General features: G+C 39.4%; 1 protein-coding gene across 1 annotated transcript in view; it reads right to left on the reverse strand.

The window, feature by feature from the left end:
• slc34a2b (solute carrier family 34 member 2b) overlaps window positions 1–876 on the reverse strand; it is a 28,783-nt gene extending 27,907 nt beyond the window's left edge. The window contains exons 1-3 of the mRNA XM_056240423.1: window positions 828–876; window positions 583–711; window positions 321–449 (exon numbers count right to left, since the gene is read on the reverse strand). Of these exons, the coding sequence (XP_056096398.1) occupies window positions 321–449; window positions 583–711; window positions 828–873 (304 nt within the window). The 5' untranslated portion in view covers window positions 874–876. The remainder of the gene's footprint in view (window positions 1–320; window positions 450–582; window positions 712–827) is intronic.
• Between the last annotated feature and the right edge of the window lie 18,644 nt (window positions 877–19,520).

The raw sequence follows: 19,520 nt of genomic DNA on the forward strand, positions 1-19,520 counted from the left end.
AACAAATTAGAGAGAATGAGCTATATGTATTCCTATTTTGCAGAAAAAACATTTATCTATTCCTGGAAAATATATATTCCAGTAACAGATAATTATTTATTTCTTCATTGTTATTTATACACACACACAGCTTTGGCCAATGCCTCATGTTTCAGCACCTTCCCGGGGTTATTTGGCACGTTTCAAAAGTCTTTGCCAAAATACCTGTTCACTTTATATGGCACTATTTAGTACAGCACAATTTTCTCTTGCTCTAACTTATTTTAAAAGAAAAAACAAATATGCAAAGTTCAAAGAAGTTAAAGAAAGTTTGTCGTTACCTCCGACCAGCTGGAAAGCGGAGCTGAGGATGTCCAGCGAGCAGACGAACACATAGAGCAAACCCACCAGGAGAACGAACTTCACGACGGACTTGAGAACGCGCAGAACTTTCCCCTTCGTGTCGAGATCTGCGGGAGAAGGACACACACACACACACACACACACACACACACACACACACACACACACACAAAGAGTGTGAGGCGCGCGCTGGGTTCAGTTCAGTCCGGCTGCTCGTGCGCTGCTCTGCTCTGCTCTTACCGGACCACTTCTCCCCGGTGTCCCGGAGCTCGGGAAGATCCCACGGGTCCTCCTCCGGCTCGGACTCTTCTGCCGCCGTGTAGGACCGAGGTTCGGGTTCGAACGCATCTTTGACCGGGCGGTCTGCGTCTGTGAGAGTAAATATATGCCGACCGCATGAGAGGAAAGAAGCAGGGAAAGGGAAAAGGGGGGAAGGAAGTGCGCCCCGGTGTGGAAGTGGAAGTGGATTTATACGGGACACGTACCGAGTTCCGGCGGCGTGGCGAGATGAGCCTCGGCTGTCGGTGCCATTGCCTTCAGTTACAACACACATACAACACACATTATCAGTTAGGTCAAACATCCTTTCTTTCTTTCTTTCTTTCTTTCTTTCTTTCTTTCTTTCTTTCTTTCTTTCTTTCTTTCTTTCTTTCTTTCTTTCTTTCTTTCTTTCTTAAATAAAAGTTCTTTCTTTCTTTATTTCGTTCTAAGTAAACTTTCTTTCTTTCTTTCTTTCTTTCTTTCTTTCTTTCTTTCTTTCTTAAATAAAAGTTCTTTCTTTCTTTATTTCGTTCTAAGTAAACTTTCTTTCTTTCTTTCTTTCTTTCTTTCTTTCTTGCTAAGTAAAAGTATAAAGCAGTGATGAAAACAAGAAACAAGAAAAAAACAATTAACAGTTAAAATTCTATTTAGAAATCATGTTTACAAACAATAAACAGCTTCAAGTAAATATGTAAATATAAAAGTAAAAAATGAAGTCTTTCTTTTTATAAAGCAGTGATGAAAACAATAAACAAGAAAATTAAAAGTAAAAAAGTTATTTTCTATTTAGATAGTAGTAATTACAAACAATAAACAACTTAAAGTATGTAAACAAAAGTAAACAAGTAAAAGTCGTTCATTCTTTCTCAGTGATCTAGTCTTCATGATTGTCGGCTCACCGCTGCTGGGATTGTGGTGGATGTGTTAATATCTCACAAATGCACACAGATTCATTGTTTACTTATATATACTGAGAAATGATCAGTCTGTCAGCAGAGCATTCGTCAATATTCTGTCATTTCCACCACACCATTAAGCAACCGTTTATTCACTCCCCGACACTCATGATTAAACACTCATCTGCAGTGAGCACATGCTTGCTCTGATACAGCCAGATCACAAGAGCCTCAAAACATACAAAAGCATAAAAATATCTATCGATCTGTTAAAACAAGCTTGCTTTGCAAAGCACTAAGCAAACTGATTTTAGACCGATGTTCCTACCTGTCCTGTGAGTGTGTGGTGTATGTAAGTCCAGGATCTCCCTGTAGAGGAGGCGCAGGTGGGTTATATACACCTGCAGCCGGAGAGCCCGCGCGTGTCACTGCTCTAAAGTCCAGAGCGGGTGGTCCTTCACTTCACCTCACCTCACCGCACTCAGTGCATGCAGGCAAATATAGGCCAAGTATCAGTGATGTAACCTTGAAATAAAACACAATGTGTCCTTTTACTGTACAATTGCTAAAAAAAAGTATCCTGTATTTTCTCTCAGTAAATCTTTGAAAATACCTATTCTATTCTATTCTATTCAAGGGGCAGTTAAATCGGCAGCTATTCATTACTATATCTAATAAGTGAGAAGTAGCATACCGGTACTTAAATTGGTACCAGATTGGTGTTATTAACCTGATAGTTGCCCTGACATTCACTGGCCCCGTCTAAATATATAAATAAAGTCATTGCTTTCATTGTTTTTGACCTATAATTTTACCATACCAACATTTTAGACAATTCTTCTCGATTCCAATTTACGGTCACAGCAAAAACGAATTCTAACTAATAGAAAGTTCAAATATTAAAGACAAGTAAATTCAACAATAAAATAAGAACAAATAAACAAACAACAAGCAATAGCTCAAATTAGTTCAAGAGAACAAAGATCAAATTAAACAAACAGTACTTTACAGTGATTGTGAAAACTGTATTACTGTACAAAGTAAATATATACAGATACCTATTAAAGCTAAAGAAGTCATTTAGTTAAGAGCAATGACAGATTGTCTCTTTTGTTGCTGTTTTTTGACTAACATTATTAACCCTCTGGGGTTCCTCATTTTAGACTCACACTCAGGACCTTCGGGTCAAAAATGACCCGGAGGGCGGCATTAAGATACATTTTATTTGAGTAAAATCAATGAAATATATTTTTGTTCAATAATATTTTTTCTTTTCTTTTTTGGTGTTTTGAGATAATTTTATAATTTATAATTAATATTTATGCAATAATTAAGACCCATTTTTTTCCATTGAATATAATAGAAAATTTATATATATATATATAATTTAAAAAAAATTATTAAAGCTTTATTTCATTTTAGAGTCAAGTCTAGACCTCATGAAAGCAATTTTTGAAATGAGATCGGAGCCATCTGGTGGACACACTGAGCATTTTTATCACGCAATAGCACATTTTTACCACTAGTGGATTTACAGCTCTCTGTAGAAACCTATGGTAGAAACACTCTAGTGATTTTTTCACATATTGTTTAATTTTTTCAGGTTTTTGATTTGAATATATAATAACAGATTCTCAAAGACTATATTTGTCATTTTTTTTAATTTTTAAAAAAACATTTTTTTTGGTTGGTTTAAATGGTAATTTTAAGTGGCAGTTTTACTTTATAATACAGTCAAACCTGAACATTACATTATAAAGAGAACAAATGGAAAAAAAATTGTCACCCATTGTTTTAAGAGATTCACCCCTTCACTGTTGTGTGCTTTTTTTCTGCATCGTGGCTGTTTTGTAGATTGTATGCACACAAAAACTCTGTATTTTCACATTTTTGCCAATTTCCCATTCATTTCCTATGGGGGTCATTTTTGACCCGAAGACCCTGAGTGTGACTATTTTTTTTTAAAAATAGTCGGGCTGGACGTCAAGCTCCACCTACTGGCTCTGCAGTGAGCAGCCTATGGTTATAGTTGTGGTAATTTTTAGAATTATATCTTTAGAGAATTATGTCCTTGGTGTGAACGGGCCTTTATTCTTTATATATGCTGGTTGTCACTATAAGAGTATGCCCTCTATTGACAAAAGGTGTGCATTACGGTTCAGAAGCCATAGTTCAGCATTGCTTGTTTGTGTCAGAAGACAAGATATGTGTTTGGCTAAATCTTACAATAAAACTTTACAATAACATCATCTTAATGACACCATGCAGGCAAACAAGGTTTAAGCATGTTTAAATGATGTTCAATGATTAACAGCCATGTTCAATATTTTTAACAGTATAACTGACCTGAAGTCCCCTCCCATCCCGTTACATATACATATGCAGTAATGTGCAGTCAAAGGTGAGTATGAGATACATTCACACACACATAAACCATACACTAATTTGCAACAGTACTTTGGACAATCTGCCACATCACAAAAAAAAATTTTTTATACTGATCCAGAAAATAACAGATAGGTTTTAGTATTTAAAAGTATTTTATCTGTGGATAGAATTATTATAATTAATGCAATGATCATTTAATAATTCTGTGAATTAAGTTGAATTGATTTGCTATTGTGACGTCACTTCAAGAGACATCTGTAGATAGTAAGACTTAAAATCTTTTGACAGTAAATACCTAATGCATATTTATACAGGAATAAAACATGTAAACAAAATAAAATAGTAACTTAGCCTAAATTTGTGTCCACCATGAAAATACTTTTATCTTAAGTTGTATTTGGAAAATTTGAATGAGACCTTAATGCAGAAAACAAAATTCCACAAATATATATATACTATAAATATTTAATACACTTCTATTTAGCTGTTCATTTGAAAAAGAAAAGGGAAAAGAATAAAAAACTCATGAGAGACATTATGAAATAGTTGTAACTTTTATTGGAAATTCAGTGAAACAGAAATAATATGAAATCAGAGACATTTACATCACACTGCATTGTATTATTATGATTACTGTGAAAATATAAACTCGAGTGTGTTTAAAAACATGACTGGTGCAAAACACTACATACAGTATTACTTTTCTCAAGCAAGGATTTCCATAAAGATCAATTAAACGAGCTGTATTGAGCTAAAACAAAAATAAATATAATATTAATCTTTTCTGATATTTAAACAATTATGTAAGATATTTTTGCATGTTGAATTGTATGAATAGTAAATTTTTTTTACAAAAAACATTTTAAAAAACAAAATATATAATATAGAACTATTTAAAGTTGTATATGTATTCTTATCCATGCTCTATCTCTCTATCTCTCTCTTGTCTGCATTGCTTATTTTCTCTTTATCTTTATGATATCAGATAAAAATGTCATATGAAAGTAAACGACACATATACTACTCCAACAAGCTAAAAATTAAATGCAATACACACCGTTTGTTGTTGTCATATCCACAGTAAAAAGCTTAATTAGCTTATCTGCGGGTTCACTGAGTTTGTGTGGTTATGCGTTCAACTCTTAAACAGAGTAGATGATACAATAAATCATGATCTCACTTCACATTATAACTTTATGTATTTTTAAATGTTTGGCAAACTCCTCACTAATCTAAGCGGTTATTTCTTCTGTATATTGAGACATCTTGCATGCCACATTTCAGGCAGCTCTAAATATAAACATGACTATCAGCTGAATTATTTCCATTTTATAAATTTGACACATATTCATTTCACACAAATATTAAGTGTTGTTTGAAAAGACAAGGATCACTATAACAGGGTTAGTGATCTGAACAAACAAATAACTCTGTAAGTATTGATCTTAACCCAGTCACTATTCGCAATATGGACATGAATAATACCTGAACTATAACAGAATAGAGACAGAATACCATAATATATATATATATATATATATATATATATATATATATATATATATATATATATATATATATATATATATATATATATAGCATCAATCATTGAAAAAAAAAAACTTAAATATAATATATAATAAAATATATATTTCTATATTAATATATTTTGTATCACACACACACTGAAAAAAATACTTAAACAAATATACTATATAATAAAATATAGGCTATGTTTTTATATTAATATATTTTGCGTTACACACACACACACACACACACGATCACAAAAGCTGTAGTCTGAAAGTGATACGATCTGGCTGTCAAGTACAATTACAATTGCTACATCATCATCATCATACCAGGAAAATAAAATGCTTTTTAAGTGCGTGATTACACTGTAGCTAAATTTGTACCTTCAGCGTGGAACAATGTAATAAACTGTCCACATCTCTCTTCTACTTAATGGTCAGTGTTCCCTACAGATACTCTTGCTGACCTTGCAGATGTTTCCATTGACACTAAAATGATTTGCATGGAAAATTGAGCAAACAAAATCTTTCTTGAAGAAAGCCCTGACCCTGACCTGTTAAACAAAATATCTCTGCCCACACGGCCATAAAAAGATAACTGTGTGAAATGGAGAATTCAACACACGATTGCCGACTGCTGGGTCCTTTTGTAACTAAATCTTGGAAATGAAATTCATTCTGGTGTTCAGGATGGGTCTAAATCATTTCTTTCTTTAGCGTTGACATACAGTATATGACTACGGATGTAGTGCTGTGTGACTGGTAATCAGAAGAGTCCTGCTTTGAGACGCTGAACATCCAATGGTTGGCCATAAACTCATAATTGTGACCTTGAATAAAACACATAACCTTAGTTTATTCCAGGGAGTTTGTAGTACCTGTAATGTGTACTATGAGTCACTTGGGGTAAAGTTGTCTGTTAATTGACTACTAACTATTTATTACTTATTAGGATCAATCTTTAAAATGGGAGATTTCATCTGTGGGTCATTCCTGTTCTGCTGTACATTTTCTCACCACTACTCCTACTCGCTACTCCTACTCCTACTCGCCCCGCTCTGTGCGGGCCTCGAACCCGGGTCTCCGGCGTGAGAGTCAGGCGCTCTAACAAGGAGGCTAAAGACTGCAGCCTCTAGCATCTGTCGCTAGAGTGCCTATTGAGATCAGAGGAGTGAGGTTTACTCGCATAGCAACTACTAGCTGGCCTCCGTTACACTCACCCCCCTAAACCTCACTCCCATCCGGGTCACGGCACCAATGTAACCCCTCCACCCGGGTCCTACTCGCCCCGCTCTGTGCGGGCCTTGAACCCGGGTCTCCGGCGTGAGAGTCAGGCACTCTAACAAGGAGGCTAAAGACTGCAGTGAGGTTTACTCGCACAGCAACTACTAGCTGGCCTCCGTTACATATATATATATATTGTTGTTCTAATTAAAAGACATATTTCTGTGAAAGAGTTTCCAGACTATCTACCCTTGTGAAAAATAAGCTTCAAATCTTAAAAGTATATATTTAAAAACCCGTACTTGCAGGTGAAATAATGAATAATAAAATAATAGGCCCCTGAGGTGTACTTTTGATGTTAGATTTAAAGTTAATATATTTTAAAGGTACTAAATTGCAACTTAATTTCAAATGTATAATTACAAATATCTTTAAATACTTGACACATTTAAGTTTCAATATAAAATATAGCTGCAGGCAGTGATGACGGGCCTAAGCCCCAGCGCCAGCGCCACAACGGTGGCTTTAGGAAACCTGTGCATTTGAAGCAGGTAAATGTAAAAGAACTATGTCAAAATCGTTTGAATATGCTGTGGCATATTTTTTACTGCATATTTACTTGCAGCATCTGGTACCACTATGACCGTAAACAACAGCAGTGGCATCCATGAGATCATTTAAGCCGGATGCACACTGTGCGATTTATAATAGTCCTTGAGACTGTATGAACATGATCATCGCTGTAAGCCATGTCACACTGTAATATCTCAGTTGTCATTAATGTCAGACTGTACGACAGTCAAGATGCGTTAAAAACGGACGCACGCACGAAAACTTGTCCGGAGTTTTACATCATCAATCAATGACACATACGTTCACAGTGAGCGATATACCCACTCCACCATGCTAAGGGGAGTGCATGCCCATTGGCAATGACAACTGTCCGAACCAGCAAATTCAAATGAAATGCTAGAACCTCTCACCCTCAGGTCACACTGGGCTGTCAGTGACAGCATTCCCTATGGTCATAGCCCAAGCTATAAGCCTCGCAGGAAAACCTCCATAAACATGGTTAAATGAAAGGCCTACCTGGGCCTGCTCAAAGGCCTAGGACCACAACTTCAATTAGAAGGGGTCCCTTCGAGGGAATGTGGCTAGGGAACCCGGGAGGAACCCCAGCCAATCACTATTCATTGGCTGGGGAATAGTGGCCCCAGCCAATCACTGGGGCCACGATTGGCCCCAGCCAATCACTATTCATTTGGCTTCGGGGAACATACTCACCCCGAAATGCCACCAGGATGACTTGACCTGGCGTCAGTTACATAGACACTTAGTCTGGCCACTTTCTGTTTGTCCGAAGGCAGAGCCTCTGGACACTTGCCTTTTAGGTAAGGCATCCAACCCGAGGGACTGCGAAGCTGGCAGTGAACCACTCGGCCCGGATCTCAGAGACGGGATATACCGGAGAGTATGACTCAGCAAGTGCTTTCCAACCCTTGCCAGCGAGGGGAGTTTCTCTACTCGATTCATGGATCTACCCAGTGTTTGTGTTTCAAAACACTGAGGAGGCCTGTGAAGGCCTAAGGGCTGATCTAACTGGGAGGCCTCACGAGAGGCCTACGACCGTCTGACCAGACTCAGGAGTCCACATGCTCATAGTGACCCTCGGTGAGGGGAGCACATGGTCCACCTGGTAGACAAACCAGGCTGTAGGCAGAAAAGAGGTTCCGGGAGGGAACCAGTAGCAGAGAATGAACACTTTAGTCAAACCAGGGCGCAAGCTCACCTTCAGCAGCTGCCTGCTAAGGCCAGCTGAAATGATAGCAAGAGGCCACTAGCTTCCTGAACCCAGCACCGCTAGGAAACCACTCACAGGGAGGCCTGGAAAGGCCTACTACCTGATAACCACAGTATGTGGGGAACTCACCCTCAGGGAGGCCTGGTGAGGCCTACTACCTGACAGTTCCCATTCAGGGATGCCTGGAGAGGCCTACTACCTGATAACCACAGTATGTGTGGAACTCACCTTCAGGGAGGCCTGGTGAGGCCTACTACCTGATGAACCACAGTCCGTGGGAGCTCACCTTCAGGGAGGCCTGGTGAGGCCTACTACCTGACAGTTTCCATTCAGGGAGGCCTGGTGGGGCCTACAACCTGATAATCACAGCATGAGGGAAATCACCTTCAGGGAGGCCTGGTGAGGCCTACTACCTGAGAGTCACAGCATGTAGGAACTCACCTTCAGGAAGGCCCGGTGAGGCCAACTACCTGATAGTAAGTCAGGCTAGTTGTCCAGTTGCCTGTCCTTGGGCTTGCCTCCAGGGCAATTGGCCTATAGTTGTGATATACTGTATGATCCAAGTTAGGTTTTTTTAACAAGGGATGAAGAATTGCATGTTTAAAACTATTAGGTACCACTCCGTTCATTAGATAACTGTTAATTATAGCTGTTAGGCTAGAACTCACAGTAGGAAAAACATCTTTAAAAAGATGAGTAGGTTGAACATCTACCTAGCAGCTATCTCCGTTCATTTTAGAGACAATATCTGCCAGCTGCCAAACTGGTTCAAAGTTAGAAAAAATATTAGACAGCGCATTATTAATTAAAGAACAGGAATGTACAGGTACTATTTCACTTCTGATCTTCTCAATTTTTTGAGTAAAAAACAATACATCAAAACATGTACATCAATCAGAGTGTCTGGTAGGCTACATGTAAACAGTGAGAGATCTTGAGGCTGGCGCGACGCTAAGATGGTGTCAAGACTCGCACTCTGGATTAAAACAGCTGAAAAAATATAAAGGTGGCAAATAGGTAGGCTAAGAGTAGAACTAAACGCGGGATGCATGTCTAACTGTCTATTTGATCATATGCATCAGTCGGAGTGTCTGGTAGCTGTAAGGCAGGTGAAAAGCGTTTAGTTAATGTGAATATTGCCCGATTGTGTGTATGGTTCTTGCCCGCTAGCTACAGGGGATATGCGCATTTTGTTTAAAAAACACCTTATATATTGTGTAACGTCCTGAGGCAGGGGCATATATTCGTGACGGGTCCCGAGGCAGGCGCATATATCCGTGACGGGTCCCGAGGCAGTCGCATATATCCGTGATGGGTCCCGAGGCAGTCGCATATATCAGTGAGGGGTCCCGAGGCAGGCACATATATCCATAACAGGTCCCGAGGCAGGCGAATGTATCCGTGAGGGGTCCCAAGGCAGGCGCATATAGCCGTGAGGGGTCCCAAGGCAGGCGCATATATCCGTGATGGGTCCCGAGGCAGGCGCATATAACGGTGACGAGTTGCGTGATAGGTCGAGTGGCAGCTCCCCCTGCCACGCAGAGATTTTACCCCTTCTCCCTTTTTTGACATTTCTTTAATCCCTTGCCATGGCAACACCGTTGGCTTTTCCCATGTCTGCTGGCCGACAACTTTGATGTGTGTGTCCAGTTTCATGCAATTTGTTTGCCTCACAAAAACACCAGTTTGATGTGTTGCCATGGCAACATTATTTAAGATATCAAGAATCCTTTCACAGGTCTGCATCTGCCCTGTTTTGACATTATACTGATTAGGTTTGAAGCAAATTGAGTAAAAATAAGAGGGTGATTTCAAAGCATTTAGAGAGCATTTAGTTTTTCAAACAACCCTAAATAGCCGACTTACTGTTGGGCAGAGCTAATGACATAAAGTGCAGAAATTGTTCAGCCCGATGAGATCTATATGTGTACAGAATTTCGTGTGTGTACGTGCTTGTATGTATCCAAGATTTCAGATTCCATTCTAGTGGGCGAGTAGAACTGCTCATGTACCCGCTTTGGCCCGGTATCCAGCCCCCCTAAAAAATGTGATTAACTCTGTAATCTGTACACAAATAGAGTGCTGCGAGGATGCCATATTTTTGTAGGCCAAAACCCAGAAACAAATTAACATTTTAGCACTTCCGGTTCCAGGCTCAAGATATTTTCTTGTTTTATTGTAAGACATAAAATACATCAGTAATAGCCTTTTGTTATTTTTTTAATAAGCTTATACATGTCTTGAAAAAGGCTAACAAGTATTTTTGTTGCTAACAAGTGGCTAAATGGGACTACAGAGGTTTTCGGGGGCATTAAACGTCATCAGCTGAACTGGTAAACTCATCTACTCATTAGTCGCTTTCACATCCTCATTGAGTGTATAATCACGAGTGTATAATCGCTTGCAAACTATTCTAACTCAAACTTTCAGAAAAATCTATTCAAATAAAGACTGAAAGAGTTGTCGGAAGCTTAGTTATGGTTATGCAGTTCGTTTATAGTCTCAAAGGTAGCGTTTAGTTTCTGGTGATTGTATTTAGGCTTTAAAATTCATAAAAGCTGTGTTCAGTGTGGAGTACCACAAGGCTCAGTACTAGGACCATTGCTTTTAACCCTGTACATGCAACTCTTGGGAGATATCATTAGCAAGCATGCCATAAGTTTTCACTGTTATGCTGATGATACTCAACTCTATATTTCTATATATTTCTAGACAAAATGCAGAAGCAAGAGTTTTTACAAGAATCAGGAGGTATGACCATAGTAGCCCGGTTCTGCATTGGCTCCCTATCAAACATCACATACATTTTAAAATCTTGCTAATTACTTACAAAGCACTAAATAGCTTAGCTGCTCGGTATTTGAGCGAGCTCTTAACGCATTTTAGTCCTTAACATCTATTGCGATCTATAAAATTCTGGGATAAAATGAGCTAAAATAAAGGGTAAAGATGTCAATTTTCCAAGGCTGGACATCACTTTTGGCCGCTACTGTATATGCCAACATACTACTGGAATGAGTCTGTCAAGGACATCAAAGCTAAAATTGCTACAGTTTAAAAGACATAAAATAAATTCCAAATACATATAACAAAATGGAACTGATATTGTACATAAAAACAAATCCAAAGTGTTCCCAAACAATTCTATATGCAGGCCTACACCTACTTTTGTATGTACCATTGCAATATTTAAATGTAAGTTTTTAATAAAAGTGCTATAAAACTCTTTACAGCATATGATGCTTTTAACTGCAATTATGTTATCAAGTTTAGTTACTAATTAACCGATATGCATATGCGGTTCTAATGGCATATTTTCCACAGAGTCCAACACATAAGGACCATAGTTGTAGGCATGCCAACACTGACCTTTGGAACCTGGGGTGTGACATCAGCATCTGCTCAGTGCGTGATGAGCATCTGCAGACTGACAAATGACTGCCAATACAATAGATGACAATATAAATAGATTTGACTTACAATGATTCTGATAATCTAATCAGTGAATTAATGGGTTTCAAATATTTGACATGCATAATAAGACATGCATTAAGGTGGTCTGTAAGATTTTTCTTTTGTTTTCCCAAAAAGTTATTTCTTTTGATCAAAAATACAGTAATATTGTGAAATATTATTACAATTTAAATGAACTATTTTCTCTGTAAATATATAGTAAAATGTAACTTATTCCTTTAACAAAACAGATTTTTTAGCATCATTACTCCAGTCTTCATTGTCACATGGTCCTTCATAAATCTTTCGAATATGCTGATGGAATTCTTTGATAAATAGAAAGTTCAAAAGAACAGCATTTATTTGAAATATAATTGTATTTTGAAATATAACAGTAAATGCCTTTACTATCACCTTTGATCCATATAACGCATACTTCCTCAATGCATTTTTTTTATTCCCTGTAGTGGTTATATACTGTATAATACAAATATTATTTTTTATCATACACACACACACACACACACACACACACGCACGCACACTCTCTCTCTCTCTCTCTCTCTCTCTCTCTCTCTCTCTCTCTCTCTCTCTCTCTCTCTCTCTCTCTCTCTCTCTCTCTCTCTCTCTCTCTCTCACACACAGACACACACACTTGCTTGTTAAATGGACACCAATGGTTTAATGTAGAATAACTGAATTCAGAATACAAATGCATCGATGTTGACAGAATGCATGCCAGTTAATGTTGACAGATGAGACTGTTATTCATTTCTATGTTGTAATCTGGGGCATGTACGTGTTAAATACTAAACCTCAGCTGCTAAATTTTTATTAGACTTGTTGCATAATAATGTATATTGTATAATAATGTATAACTATATAACATCACAACAACATGAAGTATTATGGGAGGTCATTAGGTGGTCATACCATTAGATATACCACGTATATTATGTATCATACAAATATAAAACATTTACATTAACTAAACATTACCAAAAATGTCATGTCCACAAATCTTTATCAAATCAAGTCACATGCTTTCTACAGGACAGTTAAGATTTAATGTTGAAGGAAAATAGCAGTTATTGTACTGAAGTATAAATCATGATCATAGTGAAATCATAATGATACAATACTATAGTCTTTATCTTCAGTGTGCTTGCTATCTTTGCCTTAGCCTTATTTAAAGCTGGGATGAATTAATTGCATGCTGTATAAATGCCTGTAAATATCAGGAGCTGTGCTGCCAAATTGGGTGGTGTCAGGAAACAGGAGAGGAGACACGTAACAGTTTTTTATTCACAGATTGGTTGCGATGGAGTGAAGAGCATAAGCAGTTCAAACGATAGTCAAACTTAACTGACAATTCTTTTCTTCTTGAAGGAAGGATGAACACAATGAGGATAACTGGGTAGAAGGAACAAGTGTTTTGAAGACGATGAAGGTAAGTACATGAAGGTAAGTCGTCAGGTAAGTTCACTCCCGTGTTGAGACTGACAAGACTGGACAATGAGTGAGTGAGAGCAGTGTGCTTATAATGGGTGTGACAGGTGTGGCAGGTTAGTACTCTGGAAATTAGGAATGAGTGAGTGGAGCTGAACGACCTGGTGAATGAGCCAATAAGTCTGGGAGTCAGCTTACGACAAGGCAGTCGGAGGCGGATGCTCCTGGTGGAGAGTCAGAACTTTTGTCCCGGATGGTAGGTGGGTGTTTCTGCTCTTCTTTCATTGACCTGACACAAGTCCTGTCATTGACCAGGCACAAGACTTTGAACAGCCCCCTGCAGATGGACATGAGCCTAGTCCCACATCCTCTCGCTCTCTTGAAACCAGTGGTTGACTGCTGGAACCTCTGATGGCTCACCTGATCAGAGAAATAGGGGTGGTTGGTAGCCAAGTATGCACTGGAAGGGGGTGAGTCCTGTGATGTTTTGACAAAGGGAGTTCAGTGCACACTCGGCCCATGGTAGGAAGCATTTCCAGCTGTGTTGGTGGGTGTGGCAGTATGACCGCAGGTAACGTCCAATTTCCTGAATCTTGCATTCGGTTTGGCTGTTGGTTTGGGGGTGATAGCCGGAAGATAAGCTCACAAATACTCACTAAAGATTAAAGAAGGCTTTCCAGGCGTGAGAGGTGAACTGTGAGCCTCTATCCGACACAATGTCTTCTGGTAACCCGAATTTACGAAAGACGTGATGGAAAAAGGCTTTGGCGGTTTCAATGGAAGTGGGTAAGCCTTTGAATGGGATGAGTCTACTGGCTTTGGAGAAGCGGTCGACAGCTACTAGGATGCAGGTGTTTTCTTCGGATGGAGGTAGGTAGGTGACAAAGTCTATTCACAGGTGAGAACATGGATGGTGAGGAATGGGTAGAGGATGAAGCTTGACTTCCGGTAGATGTCACCGTGTTTTGGAGATGGCACAAATGGGACATCCTCAAACCTGATGTCCTGGGTCATACCTGGCCACCAGTAGCGTTCACAGAGGAGCGAGAGGGTCTGCTGGTTACCTGGATGCCCTGGTCCCCGAGACGAGTCCATGAGGGTTACACACAGGTTAGATGGACCGTAAGTGCGCCCCTCAGGACCTTCTGGCAGAGCAGGCTCTTCTCTGGTGGCGGCTGTGATCAGATCATTCAGAGACCACTGGATCGGGCACACAAAGAAGGCTGGAGGGAGAATGGTTTCAGGAGACGGTTGGGGTAAGTCTGTAGAACGAGGGTGGGAAAGCGCATCCGCCTTGATGTTCTTGTGTCCTGGATGGTAGGTGACTTTGAAGTTTTCATGTATGAAGAATGAAGCTGGTGACAGTTTTTCGGGAGAAGAAGGCACATAGATAAAGTTGGGCTTATTCCCACTGCTGCCACAAGATCTCCACACCTACACCATTGGAGGATGCATCCACTTCCACAACGAAGGGTAGGTTGGGATTGGGTGTTTACTATATGTATTAGTGTTGTCTTGTCATATTATGTGCCACCACCAGGGGATGTGCAATTTCAATTTCGTTGTTATGCAATGACAATAAAGGCAATAATAATATAATAATAATAATAATAATGGTGGTGTTCAGCCAGGTTATGGGAGTAGGTCAGCATATCATCGATGTATGATGACAAATTTTTGGAGCATGTCTCGGAATACCTCATTCATGAAGCTTTGGGAGACTGAAGGCAAGATAGCTAGCCCGTACGACATGACCCAGTATTTATAGTGGCCAGAGGGTGTGATCAAGGCTGTTTTCCACTCCTTGCCCCTTCGAATACAGATCAAGTTGTAGGCGCTGCGCAGGTCCAGCTTAGAGAAGATGCGAGCACCTCTCAGTTGTTCCAGGGCGGTTGGGACCAAGGAAAGAGGATAACGGTATTTTTGAATATGCCTATATACACTACCATTCAAATAGAAAACAGACTCTAGTCGATACCTTTATTGCTACTCAATATATGATGCTTTTGACAGAGGAATTAGGGAAAGAGAACAAAGTAATTGCTTATAGAGAATGTTAACTGCTGTTTAAGAATGTAAGGGGACGAACTGAAGGTTTCAAACAGGTGGGAAGTTATGCCTGGCATGTTTAAGTTAGATTTTGACTGATAAGCATGGAGATATTGTGTTATCTGAGGCACTCAAATTGCAAGGCCGATGATAACTACTGAGAACAGGCATCGTCTTTCCATTACACTCTTGGTAGAAGACTGGTTAGATACTTCGTTCCTTTTATCTCCTTTTCATCTCTCTCTCTCTCTCTCTCTCTCGTTTCAAGTTTAATCTGCAAATGCTGTGAGAAACAACTAGTGAATAATGCTTCTTTCTGTAGTCAAGGTCAGTAGGCCTGGGGAGATAAAAATAGTCAAATATTTTCAAATTAAAAATAATTTACGTTCGTAGGGTAAGCAAATTATGGGATGTTGAGGAAGACCGATGTGGATGAAGATGACCTGGAATAGGCAAGGCAAGGCAAGTTTATTTATATAGCACATTTCATACACAATGCTATTTCAAAGTGCTTTACATAGAATAAATTAAAATAATCAAAATAAATAGGAATAATTAAAACAGTTTAGAATAAAAAAGAAAAGAAAATACAGTACAAAGAGTCGGATAAACAGTGGCACAGTGCTCATTCAGTAAATGCACAGCTAAACAGATGTGTTTTGAGTCTGGATTTGAATGTGACTACTGTAGAAGCACATCTGGTCTCCTCTGGAAGCTGGTTCCAGCATAATAGCTAAAAGCAGACTCACCGTGCTTAGAGCGAACCCTTGGTATTTCTAGCTGATGTGATCCTAATGATCTGAGTGATCTACTTGGTTTATATTCAGTGAGCATATCTGCAACGTATTGAGGTCCTAGGCCATTGAATGATTTATATACCAGTAATGATACTTTAAAATCAATCCTAAATGTAACTGGGAGCCAGTGTAAAGACCTGAGGTCTGGTGTGATATTTTATGGTTGTGCTCAGCGTTCTGTATGAGCTGCAACTGTCTTAATGGTCTTTTTAGGAAGGCCAGTGAGGAGTCCATTACAATAATCCACCCTGCTGGTGATAAAAGCATGCACAAGTTTCTCTAAGTCTTGACTGGAAACAAAGCATCTAATTCTTGCAATATTTTTCAGGTGATTGTATACTGATTTAGTTATCGCTTTGATATGACTATTGAAACTAAGGTCTGAGACACACCAAGATTCCTGACTTGATTTTTAGTTGTTTGACCCCTAACGTCAAGGTATGCGTTCACCTTGAGAACTTCATCTTTGTTTCCAAACGCAATGACTTCAGTTTTGTCTTTGTTTAACTGAAGAAAGTTTTGGCACATACAACTGTTTACTTCTGTCACGACATGCAGACAAACAGATAGATCCAAGTGCAATTTAATAGGGTAATCCAGAATCATAGGTCATCCAGGCAAAGGGTCAAAATTCATACAAAAGCAGTCCAAAACAAGAAAACAAACAGGAATGACTCTCCGAAGTGCAGCTGACATTAAACAAGGATTCCACGACAGTGAATGAAACAGACAGGGTATAAATAGGCAGATACAAACAATGTGAGTGGGAACAGCTGTGTGCAATGAACAGTAATGAGTGACAAAGGATTATGGGAAATGCAGTTCCTGATGTGGTGGTGACGGTAAGGGGAAGAGACCTCTAGTGGACACCCAGGGAACACCAACCAGACACTGTGACAACTTCATCAATGCATTGGCACAGGGAGTCAATGGGGCTGTAGTCGTTAGGCGATAGGGCTAAGTAGAGCTGTGTGTCGTCTGCATAGCTGTGGTAAGAGATTCGGTTCTTTCTCATTATTTGGCTCATTGGGAGCATATACATGTTGAACAGGAGTGGCGCAAGAATTGAGCCTTGAGGGACTCCGCATGTCATGGATGTCCACTCAGACTTATGGTCTCCTATACTCACATAATAACCTCTCCCTTCTAAGTATGACCTGAACCATTTTAGGACTATCCCAGAAAGCCCCACCCAGTTTTCCAGCCTGTCAAGAAGTATGTCGTGATCGACAGTGTCTAATGCAGCACTGAGGTCGAGTAATATCAGCACTGATAATTTGCTTGTATCAGTATTTAAGCGAATTTCATTTATTATCTTTATTAGACTACTAATAAATTGTACATATATTATCATATGATAAAAGGAACAAGGAGGCCCTATCTGTTCATTTGTTTATGTAATCAACAGTGAAAGACTTTGTTCAGTGATAAAGATTTCACTTTATTTTACAGTAAGTGCACTTTCAATATACTTACAGTGTTTTTACCCACAAAAGTGCTGAGTACTGTAAAGTAACTACATGGGTTAAGTTAAGGTTTATGGGTAGGTTCAGGGTTACTACCTACCCAGCAAACACATTTATGTTGTGGCAACTGTGGCACGTTGTATTTCTACTATGGCAACTTCGCTGTCTAGACGAAAGCCGGGGTGATAAAGGTCAGTCCAGGAAACATCAACAAATCTAGAGCAAAAAAAACAAATGACACTAAATAGCAGACAAATCAAAGGAAAAACTAAACAGGTGTGCGAGCGGTTACAAACATTTTTTTTTTCTCAGTGCGTTTCCAAAAAAAAAACAAAAAAACTTTTAAACAAAAAATTAGCTGTCTGTTCAAGGAGTGTTGAAATGTCATAAATTTACTCATCATTAATGTAATTTTGGCTTCATTATGGCTTATAATTTTTGGCATAAAGTTCAAATATTTGTCCTAACTGACCAGAAGATGTGCAAAACTTTTCCTAACGGTAAGAATTAAAGGATATCTGAATACTAAAATATATATATATAGCTAACGTTAGCATACACTGGTACTGTAATTGACACAAGATCGATCGCAAACTCCATGAATTATCAACTAACGTTAATCTGTCTCTTCAGTTACTGAACAAAAAAATGTCATATTAGACAAGTAAGTTGCAGGTTGTGTTTGAATAATTACGTATCTTATTTAGCTGATGTAAAGTAAACGCAATTCCCTCGTATCCTTGCTCGATGAAGAATGAGACCCACGGTCGGTTGAAGTTTAAAAGGCTGATTGGCGCTTCAGGGCAGTGACGAGTACACACGTCGTCCAGTGGTTGTCCACCATAGACAGTAAAAGAAATGGACAGAGCGATCTCATTGGAACTCAGTTGAGACAGTTGAAGCCCACTTTTAGCGATTTTTGAGAACTTCCGTTCCTGACGCGCAGACTCAGACCGACTCAAACTAAGCTTGATGACGTGAGCAACCTGTCTGACAGACGTTAATCCTCTAGTAGCTGTGCGTGAAAACTGCCAACGTTAATCTGGCAGAGACGGGGAACTTGAGCAAAGAGTTCTTTGGCGTGAGTGAGCAGGAGTAAGTACTCCGTTGCTTTTATGGACTCATTATCTATGGGCTTCTCCCTTGACGGGACGTCCCCCCGATTGCCTGCGAGCTTCTCCTCCTGTCTGTACGGTAATTTCTGTACAGCGCGACAGAGAGTCGAGTGGTTATGACGCAATCGTTAGCCTATTTTTACTAAATCTGTTTCTACGGGGCCATAATGTAACATAGAAGGTAATGGAGCCCTTTATACATTGTCGTGTTTCTTTAGAAATAAATAATGGACAAATGGAGTCTTTAAACGCCTCAGATGTAAAGTTATTCGCTGTCAAAGTGACGCCAAAATGAATGGGAGTCAATGGAAATGCTAACGCAAGTGAAGTTCTGCTACAACATGGCGGCACCCGGCCGGCTTCAACTTCCGGTCGATGGATTACCCCCTTGTTGTCCACACACCCTCGGCACAACCTTAAAGCTGCAGTCCGGCATTTTTCCTCTTTGTCGCCATCTCTGTTCGAAATCTGCAATTGCAGTCATTCGCGGAATTATCAACTTTACGTGGGTTGTAGTTCAACACCCTCGACACGGCACAGCGCGGATGAACACAGTGTTTGAGGAGAGTTTGCAGCTGTCAATCACCGCGCCGGTGTGGATATTGTCATTCAGAATCACAGATTATTCTTTTTGAAAGTATGACCAACATAACAATTTTCACCGGGAAATGTCATCTGAACTAGTAAGAAACATTCACTTTTGTTCTGGTTCTGACATTGCAGTAAATCGCGCTGATTAAATCAAAC

Source organism: Rhinichthys klamathensis, unplaced genomic scaffold (assembly GCF_029890125.1).
Source record: "Rhinichthys klamathensis goyatoka isolate OS25496 unplaced genomic scaffold, OSU_Roscu_1.1 h1tg000597l_1, whole genome shotgun sequence".
NCBI lineage: Eukaryota > Metazoa > Chordata > Actinopteri > Cypriniformes > Leuciscidae > Rhinichthys > Rhinichthys klamathensis.